Consider the following 10,991-nt stretch of genomic DNA (forward strand, 5'->3'; position numbering starts at 1 on the left):
AGCTTGCAGTGAGCTGAGATCCGGCCACTGCACTCCAGCCCGGGCGACAGAGCAAGACTCCGTCTCAAAAAAAAAATAAAAAAATAAAAGAGTCCAGGAAGCTCACTAGCCCCTTCTGCAACGTGAGGACACAGTGAGAAGGCGCTGTGAGGAACAGACCCTCACTGACACCAAACTGCCGGTGCCCTGATCTTAGACTTCCCAGCCTCCAGAACTAAATTTCTGTTGTTTATAAGCCTCCCAGTTTATGGTACTTTTGCTACAATACCCCAAACAGTGTAAGACATACTACTTTCTCAGAAAACTGAAAGAAATAGTGTGGAGATTTCAAAGGTATTTTTCAGGTGGAAGGCATGACTGGCAGAGATCAACTCAAACGGCTATGCACTGGGGCATCAGCTTAAGGATCTTATTATAAATATATTCTCTCTGAGTTTTTTCAAGTACATATCATCCACCCTCCGAAAAACACCTGTGAGGACTGCCCTCTTGCTTTCTCTTTCAATGGGCAGAGGGCTAGCTACTTTTGAAAAATAGCTCATATTCTTGTAGGCTGATGAGTACAAAGCTTGGCACTGACATACTGACGTTGGAATCATGCTTTCAAAACACTAACAATTCCTCGATGGTATTGACTTTCTTTAAAAATATCACTTGAATTGTCAAATTTGCCATTGCAGTATTATTTGAATGAAAACAATTAGGTTGAACCTTATAAAACGACACATACTTGACCATTTTTGATACCAAAAAAAGAGCAGTTTCAAATAATGCTACCTTATACAAAACCTACCTCAGGAATAGCCAACATAACAAGCAGCTTCTTTCTCTTTACACATTCAAAAACCCTATATGCTTGGAGGCTGAGACAGCTTCCATCCATACTAAGTGGAATCTGTTTTATTTTTCATGAATGCAATCTCAGTAAGACAGACAATAGCCCTTCCCCCAAACCCTGCCACGTTAATGGCCGTTATTTGTAGGGCAGCTAGTTAGGGTGGGGGAAATAGACAGGCAAACAAAGCTAACTGCTAACTCCGAGAACTCACTGACCCATGACATTAATCTCATATGGCACCATTTTCTATCAGGATTGTTCAGTCCTTATATTTATTGAAAAAAAATCAGGACAAAGTATACATTTGCTAACCAATGTAATTGATCAATTGATCATTATTTAAATAATTTCTTTCATTTCCCCTCTATATTTGTAATGACAAACAGCAGACTTCCAAAGCTTTTTCAAGTAACTTCCTGATTTATGTATTCTTCACATGGAAACTGTGCTTCTACACAAAATTAGTGCTTGGGATGAGTCAGAATTTAGAAGAAGTAAATCTATAACCCAGTTTAGGTAATTGTTTAAATGGGTTAAGGAAAAGCTTCCAGCTTCCCCTTTTTGAGCCTTGATTACTACTTTCCTTCCCCCAGGCCTTCTAGACTGCTTACCAAAAAAAGAGACAGAATTTGCAATTCTATGAATTATTGCACAATGTAAACCCAGTTTCCCACTATATATGTAGCAAACATAAGAGTTCAAATACACAAAGCACATACACTTGAGAATCACACTCAGACAACTTAACCAAAAAACAGAAACACACCAGCCCCCAAAGGATCCCACCAGTGCACCTATCCATCAACACCCGCCAAGTCAGTCTGGCAGGCATCCATCACTCAGCAAGTGGTCCTGGCAACTTCTCCTGCAGGCTCTAGGTCTGACTCTTACCTCACACTATCGTATGTACCTAGAGACAAGAGCACAATTAACTCAATCAATGTTTATGAAGCAACCTCTCTGTGCTGAATGCTGTATTCTTTTCTTTTAATTCTTCAACCATAGTCCTGGTCACACCAGATACAGCTTGGTTTACTTTCCCAATCATTCCAGCCATTCGGGTCCCTGCACTAGCTCCATCCAGTCTCTCTAAAGCAAGAGGATTTTTTGTTTTTGTTTTTGTTTTTTTAAGATGGAATCTCACTCTGTCTCCCAGCCTGGAGTGCAGTGGCTCAGTCTCGGCTCACTGCAACCTCCACCTCCCAGGTTCAAGCGATTCTCCCACTTCAGCCTCCCAAGTAGCTAGGGCCACAGGTGTGCGCCACCATGCCCAGCTATAAATACAAAGCAAGAGTTCTTAAGTGGGTCCACATGTAGGATTAAAGGGTCCATAAACCAGGGTGAAAAATAATCTTCCATCTTTATTTTCATTTTTACCTCTAATGGAAATTTAGTATTTTCTTCAGTTACGAATGTAGACAACCACAGATATCTTCATATCACATTACAACTACTTAAGATATATTGAAATGTTATTTATACTCATCATTACTTTGAAGTTTGGTGGTTAACAGACCTACCTGTAGATCTTATTATGTAATCCATAAATAAGAAGCAAATAAATTACTGCATTACAACATATTTAAAACATTTTGATACCTGTATTTCAATGTGATTGATTTCCTCTATAATTCTATGCACTTTATTTTATGCATTTTACACATTATTCCGAGATGGGGTCTATTCTCTTTACCAGATGTTAATGAAAACTGTAGCATTAAAAAGTACCTGCTATCTGGTTTGAAGCTATTCCATTACCTGCTCAACTCATCTGATTCTCCCTTCTACCTCCAAATTTCCTCTTCTTCCATCCTATTCTAACATACATAAATGCCCCTAGATCAGGCAAGTCCCTCTGCATGGCCCTCAGCAGAGCCAAGTGAATCTTCCTGCCCATTTCTCAGTCTCTCAGTAGTCAATTTCCTCTTCCACTCACAGATGAAATCTAGAACCTTCTTTTAGCATAGTCTAAAACTACTAAGTACTTTCATAACCTTTCTTTCCATCCAGTCATATCTGCAAGGCATATTTATTCCATCAAGCCTTAATATCAGACAAACCTTAAGGTCTCCTCTCAGTTTGGGACACAAAGCTTTTTTTTTTTTTTTCTTTGAGACGGGGTCTCACTCTGTTGCCTAGGCTGGAGTGCAGTGGCCTGATCTCAGCTCACTGCAACCTCCGCCCTCTGAGTTCAAGCGATTCTCTTGCCTCAGCCTCCTGAGTGGCTGGGATTACAGGCGCCTGCCACTGAGCCTGGCTAATTTTTGTACTTTTAGTAGAGACGGGGTTTCATCATCTTGGCCAGGCTGGTCTTGGAACTCCTAACCTCGTGATCCACCCAAAGTGCTGGGATTACAGGCGTGAGCCACTGCGCCCAGCCTGACACAAGGCTTTTTTATTGTCTCTTGGGATGATCAGCCCAGGAAGAGGAGTAAAGCCAGGGCCAAGCAAAACTGATAGATCTGGCAACACACACAAATGTAAAAAACAATGGAATCATGTGCGTGGGACTCAACCAAGCATTGCACCTCCCTGGAACTCAAGGATGTCTAGGTAAGCCAAGAACTGTCATCAATAAGTCAAAAATCATTGCTAACATCAGAAATATATGGCATAGTTGTTTCTGCAGAGACCAAATTGTCCTGTTCCATCACCTAGCCCCCTGAGTTGACTACCTCCTGTGACAAGAGAAACATAAAGGATTATGAAACTTACTCAGAAAGAGAAAGAAAGATGCCACATATGAGAAGCCTGCCATTGGGGCCAGCACAGTCCTTTCCCGTCCCAGCAGTGTCACTAACATTCAGAGGTTGAGTGACAAATGCTGTGCTCTCACTGCAAAGTAAAGAGGAAGCAATAGTGTGGTTTTCAGCCCACTGAGACAGAGATGGCTTGCGAAAAGCAAAACTGGTTACATTATATAGCTCTTTACTAATCACTCAAATTTGGGAGTAAAAAAGTTATCTTCGTGGTTAAGTAAACAGATACAGATAAAACTAAGAAAAGATAGGCCTCAACCTGGCTCAGTATGTGTCATTTAGTAATGATGAGAGAATTTAGGTAAACTGAATAAATTAAAAAGCCATGAGAAATGTTGTCTTCTTGGCCCTTCCTTCTCCTCCGCTCTTGGGAGAGGAAACGACTGAGAAATGGGAGAAGGCCCCTGGAAAACATGAACGTGGGGCGACACAAGGTGGTGCTGAAGGTTACAGGCTCTAGAGTCAGGCTGCCTGGGTTTGCATGCAGATTCTAGTTTTAGTAGCTGTGTAATCTTAGAAAACTTAATTAACCTTTCCTAACCCTCATTGCTAAAATGAGGATACTAATAGTATGTACCCCATAAGATTACAGTGAATGCCAAATGAGCTCATTTATTTAAAGCACTTAGAACAATATCTGGTACATAGTAAGTGCTCAATGAATATTAGCTACCATCATCACCATCACGAGACATTGAAGTTTATCTTCATCTGCCCTATGAATCTGCCCTTGCAAAAACTGTAACACTGAGAAAGTTATGACGGTGAAAGTGATCTGACCTAACCAACTCCATCTTGCTTCTAACCTCCAAGCTGCCCTTGTTCATTCCTGGTTGTAGACCAAACTGACTTTGGGAGGAATTTAGCTTACAGTTAAATTTTGAAACAAAGAGGGTAACAGCCCTTTCTGGAAACAAACCCCCTTCTTGCCTGGGGAGCAGACTTCCTTAGCAAGACTAACAAATTAGCCACAAGATTAGAAATCATGGTTTAGGAGTCATGCAGCCAGAGGCCACACAATTCCAACCTCCTCAATTGTTCCTAGATAAACATCACTATTGCAAAACCTAAATTGGTGCTCAAGGTATTTTTCAGACCCTGCATTCTGATGCACCAGCTGGCACCATCCAGGTTGGTGATCTGGCTCCACCAGCTCTTTGATCCCACTCAGGAATGGAAGACTGCAAGAAGAACCCCCTTCGATCCCCTGTGATTTCCTCTCCTACCTGACCAATCAGCACTCCCCACTCCCTGGCCTGCCAAATTATCCTTAAAAACTCCAGTCTCTAAATTTTCGGAGAGACTGATTTGAGTAATAAAACTCTGGTTTCCCATTTAGCTGGTTCTGTGCGAATTAAACTCTTTCTCTACTGCAATTCTCCTGTCTTGATAAAACTGTTCTATCTGGGCAGCAGGCAGGGAGAACCCATTGGGCAGTTACGCTAATGGGCTGTTACTCAGATGTGAACCCAGGTACCAAGGAGGGCAGAGGAGTGTCTAAATGCAACACTTGGTCCTGAACCTAGGCTAATTTAATACTACGCTAGTGCTAGAGTTCTCAGGAAGCTTCCACTTAAATCAAATAATCACAATGCAATGTGTCAACAATCAGTGGAACACCTGTGGGGGTGGGGAAAATTGGTGGGCAGGAGGGAAGGTCAGGATGGACTGGGCTGGGCCAGGTGAGTCAGTGAGTCATCTAGAGAGGCAGGGGCCAAGGTACAGTTGGGAAGTAACCGTGTAGCATGAATAGTACACACAGGCTGTACTATCTTGTTGGAATAAAGTTGAGGCTGTTGTGAAAGAAGGATCTACACAGGTAAGATAGGCATATCTGAGTAATTTACGTGCCAAGCCTAAGAGCTTGGCTTTTATTAATACCTTGAAGAGGGAAGCATGAAGATTTTTAGTGGGAGTATAGCCTGGTTGGATTTTCCTTTTAAGTTGAATTCCATTATGTGTGCATTGCTAACAGGTTGAAAGGTGAAGAAGGGAGATAAGGCTAGAAGCAAGAAGGTCAGTTACAAGGTTTTTGTAGTTGTCTCTATGAGCAATAATAAGGGGCTGAAGTAGGGCATTTAAAAGAAAGACAGAGGCAGGATAGATAAAATAATCAAATAGTTACTGAGTACTCCCTGTGCAGTAAGCACCCTACCATGTGCTGGACATCCATACATAATTAAGCTACAGCCTTTGATCTCAAGGAGCTGCTGCTTGTGCCATGTGGCATGGTGGAGGTGAGCAGGTAAGAACTTGACTGTCACATAGGGATATCAGGAAAGGAAGACGGCATATCTAATCTGGAGAGAATGAATGGGAGGTCAGTAAAATCTTCAGGGGAAAGGTGGCATTTTAAAGTAAAATTTATTTTCCTAGTGAGAATTATAGTAGAACGGGGTACATTCTACAAATTCGGGTCTGGAAGCATCTAACATTATCTATCTATCTATCTATCTATCTATCTATCTATCTATCTATCTATCTTCTATCTATCTCAGCCTATCTATCTATCTATCTATCTATCTATCTATCTATCTATCTATCTATCTATCTTCTATCTATCTTCTATCTATCTATCCATCCATCCCTCCATTCACTCATCCATTCTTCTGGTTTTATTCATTAGCAACGATAAGTAACAATTAGCCCCCCAGTGATGGTCAACCTACAAATATTAAAGTCTTAAGTGAAAGGCCCTGTACTTCCCTTTTCAAGATACTACACAAGGCTTGGGAGATAAAAGAGATGTAAGAGGGCCCTGCCCTCCAGGAACTTGGGATCTAGTTTAATAAACAGCTGAGATTCAAACAAACAAACAAACAAACAAAAAAACAGCAGCCATATATGGCAAACATGGGTCTGGTATCCAATCTATGGCTCAGGCAAGAAATAACCTGAATTAATAGGCTGAAAAGGCAGGGAACAGTCGCAGGAGGTCAATCAGAAAAGGCTGGTTTTAAAGTCATGTCCTTGGAGATCTGGTATGATGCAAATAGGCAGGGAGGAGAAGGAAGGACATTTCAATGTGGACAAATACAACGTACAGAGGCAGAGACAGAGGCAGGGATGTGCTGGTTGTATTTAGGGAACAATTAAAGGGCAGTCTGCCTAGGATGGAGATTTCAAACAAGCTCTCCAGGCTGCTAACTATAAAATCAGTGAGGTTCAAAATACGGGAGTTTATTCACCATTTCAGTTGCAGAAGTTGGGGGTCACCCCCAGGCACCAACGCTTTCAGCAAATGTGTGTGAATGGAGTAGTTACTGCTGTGTAACAATCGGAAAACTCTGATGGCTTGCAACAGCAAACATTTATTTCTGTTAACAAGCCTATGGGTCAGCTGGGTGGCTCTGTTAATGGGGCTATGTCCTGCTGACAGGAGCTGGATGGTCTAGGATGGCCTTGGCTTGGATGACTCAGTTCTCTTCCACATGTCTCTCACATCTCTCTGGCAGGCTGGACTGGCACATTTTCATGGTAATATCAGGGGTCCAAAAGAACTAGTGGAAACACAACAGCATTTTTTAAAGCTTCTATTTACATCATGACCACTAACACCCCATGGGCCAAAGCAAGCCACATGACCAACTCCAAAGGCAAGAGATGGGTTAATATATACTCTGCCTCTTTATGGAGGGGAACTGCAAAGTGATAGAGCAAAGGGAGAGATTAACACAAACAAACTGAGGCCATCAGTGCAATCAATCCACCATGTGCACTGAAAAGAGAATTATTTCAGAAATAAGCATTGACCACAGAGACAATCATTGCCAATAATAGAGAGTATCCTGTATCCATAGAATATATATAACCCAGTAAATGCTATGCAATTTCTCATTCCTGGCTGTTGCCAAAATATTTTTTCTCTTTCCATTTTAGTGGCTTCATTTCTGCCAGAATTTAACATTGACAGGGTGATGCTGCCTCTTTTCTGGGGGGAAAAAGAAGCTTTCTGTTGTCAAAAAAAAAAAAAAGAAGAAGAAAAGAAAAAATAGAGCCAGCAAGAGAGACAGTTATTCTTTTACCTTGGGAATTGTTGCATTGCAATTGTATCATTTGAAAGGAATGTAAAAATGAAGTTCCTGACTCAGATGGAGGGAGAGAGTGAGTACTGGACAGGCTCTGTGCAAGGCAGGTTACATATATAGTCTTATAGAATACCTCTTATCACTATGTGGTAGGTATTACTAATCCCATTTTACAAATGAGAAAACAGACTCAGAGTATATCAGTATCATGGCTAGAAAATGACAGGATTCTAAGGCTGCCTTCTCACTTTTGGTTCAGAGCTCTAACAAACCTTCTAGCTAGCTACTCATGATTTACAGGAGGCAGGGTGTATGATAGTGAATGGCTGGAGGAGGGGGAAAGAACCCTAAGGGGTCAGCAGGAGGCTGGTCAATATTTTACCCCTTTCCCCACTTGAGCTCTTTGAATTCAGGTCAAATTGATTACCCTTCCACAGGGCCTGGACTTGCCCACGTGAGGGAGGCCCTGCAGTTGAGCCTCCCCTCTGCATGTGTATAACACCAAGCAGTCACACTACAAGAAGGGACCACAGTGATCTCAGTCAACTCCCTCATATAACAAAGGAAGAAACTGAGGCCTTGCATAGGCCCAGCTGTGACTTGGCCCCAGTGATGGAGGATGAAGCCCAGGTCCCAACTCCCCGGCCTTCTTGCTCTTCCTTCCCACTGGCCCAGCTTCACCAGGAGCTGATGAGTTAACCAATGCTGAAGAGGTTTTCAAGGTGGATGACAACTCTTCCTACCTGTGAGGAAAGCATGAACTAGGTTTCTACCGAGGAGGCAAAGAACCATGGGGTGCAAAATAGGGCGAGTTTAGCTTCCTGGCAAAAGAGGAGAAAGAGAAACAGATGGGATCCTGGGCCATCTCCTGTTTTCTTTTCTTTTTTTTTTTTTTTTTTTTTTTTGAGGCGGAGTCTCTCTCTGTCGCCCGGACTGGAGTGCAGTGGCGGATCTCAGCTCACTGCAAGCTTCGCCTCCCGGGTTTACGCCATTCTCCTGCCTCAGCCTCCGGAGTAGCTGGGACTACAGGCGCCCGCCACCTCGCCCGGCTAGCTTTTTGTATTTTTTAGTAGAGACGGGGTTTCACCGTGTTAGCCAGGATGGTCTCGATCTCCTGACCGCGTGATCCGCCCGTCTCAGCCTCCCAAAGTGCTGGGATTACAGGCTTGAGCCACCGTGCCCGGCCGCCATCTCCTGTTTTCTAAGTGAACACTTCCTTGGGAAGGGCTATTCCTTAAATTTCCTATGGAGGGTCAGTTGACAACAAGCTATGATTTAAAAAAAAGTTTAGGGGAGGGGATCAGAATAGGCCTTAGAGAGAGGCAGAAAGGAGGAGAGGAGACAGGAAGTTCCCTTTACCTAGACCCCAGATCCCTCCTACCCCCTTGAGGCCAGACACCCATCCATTGCTTACTCAGCCCATAAAGAAGCTCAAGTGTCTCCTATCCTACTAAATAGTCAATTTTTACTCTAGTTCCAAATCACCTCCTTTTCCCTCCCCTCTTCAAACTTCTGACCATTTCCTGGTGTTCTGTGTTCTATTTGATTTCCTAATTCTCACGGCCACTTTAGCCCACTGAAATCTGGGCATGGATCCACACAGCCTTCCTGGGTGACAACAGTGAACACTGCTCACTTGCCCTGGTCTTTCTGTGGCATCAGGTGTGGCTGGCCATTGGTAAACTTGCTTGCAATTCTTTCCTTCCTCCTCTGACACCACTCTCTCCAGGATTTTCCCTTACCCCTTTGGAAGTTCTTTCTCAGTCTGCTTCTCACTGGTTTCTCTTCTCCAGGCCACTTGACATTATAATCTTCTCCAAGGTTCTGTCTTCAGTCCTTCTTTCCTCACCCTGCTGCATCTCATTCCCCATCTCTATATTGACAATCTCAAATAGATTTCCAACCCCAAGTTCTCCCGTAAGCTCCAGACCATCTAGCTGGTGTTGAGTATCTCCACTTGAAGGTTCCTCAGGAAACTCAAACTTGAGTCTAAAGCTGAAATCACTGTTTTCTGTTTTCACTGGTATTGTCCATCATGGTTGAATGCACCAGTATTGACCCAGACCCATGGCTGGCCTCCATGCATCACATTCAGTTATGAAATCCTATCAGTCCTCCTTAAAATCTTTTATGAATTAATTCTACCTACTGCCATAACAATTGAGAGCCTTGAGCTTTCATCTGGACTAAGGCAGCACCTCTGGTCTTCCAGCTTTGTCTCTCACTGCTACTTTGCTGACAGAGTGATCTAAAATACAAACACAGCCATTCACTTTCCAAATTTTTCTTTCAGTGGCTCCAAAAGATTTCTAGAGGATCAGGTCCAAACTTCTTGACATGATCTCTGTGAGCTGAACCCGGGGAACACTCTCAGCACCCTGTGCTTTAACTTTCAACCTTCAGGAATACAGAATCACTTATATTCTCCGAATGTACCTTACCGTTGTTTCTTTCTTTAACTTTGCAAATGCTATCCCCTTTGCTTAGCATCTTGTCCCCTTCCTACCTGGTAAATGCCTATTCATTTAAAAATTTTAAAATTTGGGTTTGCATCTCCTAAGTGAAAACTGTCTTAACATTTTGTATAGAAATCCAAAGAAAGGTTTGTGCTATGTCAGTGAATTTCTTTAAGTTTACTTATTATATAGTAATAAAATGAATTATTTATACACCTCCCTATCTTTTAAAACCACAAATTTCATAAAGGAAGGGGCTAGTTCTTACTCATCTTTCTATCTGTGCAACAAATACTTAACAAATGCCTGGCATATTCAGGCAGTGAGGCTGGTGTAATGATTTAGAACACGCATAGACTGTAGAGTCAGAAAGATTTGGGTTCAAATCTTGAGCAAATCACTTGACTTCGTTATGTCTCAGTTTCCTCATTTATAAAAATGGGAACAATAACAGTAGAAACTTTCTTATCTGACACAATTTGGGCTGTTAGTTGATCAATCAAGAGAACATGTCAGGTAAACATGGGAATCATAAAAAGACTTCCATGGATCTTAGACATTTTATTTCCACCTCAACATATACATGCACAGTCATTCACCAATCTCTTGACACAGGCCCAAGCCTTTCTGCTGAATATGGGTCTGCTGCCTGGAGTCTCTTGCCACTTTCTTGCAAAAACCAAACCTATAATATCTTCTCTACAAATTTCAGGTTCAATGTCTTTAAAATGGAGTAAGAACTTCAGCATCTGTGAAGCCAATGGAGTACAGAATCCTCCCATGTTTCTGTTATCCTCCCCACCCTGCTCAATCTTTTACAGTTATTTTGCTCATATCAAAATTGATAGCATTTAAAAAAAAATTTGCTTTTATTGAGTTTTTTCCAGAGAATTCATGTTTTTTTTTTTTT

The 10,991-nt window shown here is 42.2% G+C and overlaps 1 protein-coding gene across 3 annotated transcripts in view; it reads right to left on the minus strand.

Annotated features, from left to right (window-relative positions):
* Positions 1 to 3,664, minus strand: part of CD101 (CD101 molecule) — a 34,952-nt gene extending 31,288 nt beyond the window's left edge. For all 3 annotated transcript variants that reach the window (XM_011933080.1, XM_011933079.1, XM_011933077.1), the window contains exon 1: positions 3,554 to 3,664. In XM_011933080.1, the coding sequence (XP_011788470.1) occupies positions 3,554 to 3,641 (88 nt within the window). In that variant the 5' untranslated portion in view covers positions 3,642 to 3,664. The remainder of the gene's footprint in view (positions 1 to 3,553) is intronic.
* Between the last annotated feature and the right edge of the window lie 7,327 nt (positions 3,665 to 10,991).

The sequence above is a fragment of the Colobus angolensis genome, unplaced genomic scaffold, assembly GCF_000951035.1.
Source record: "Colobus angolensis palliatus isolate OR3802 unplaced genomic scaffold, Cang.pa_1.0 Scaffold124, whole genome shotgun sequence".
Taxonomy (NCBI): Eukaryota; Metazoa; Chordata; class Mammalia; order Primates; family Cercopithecidae; genus Colobus; species Colobus angolensis.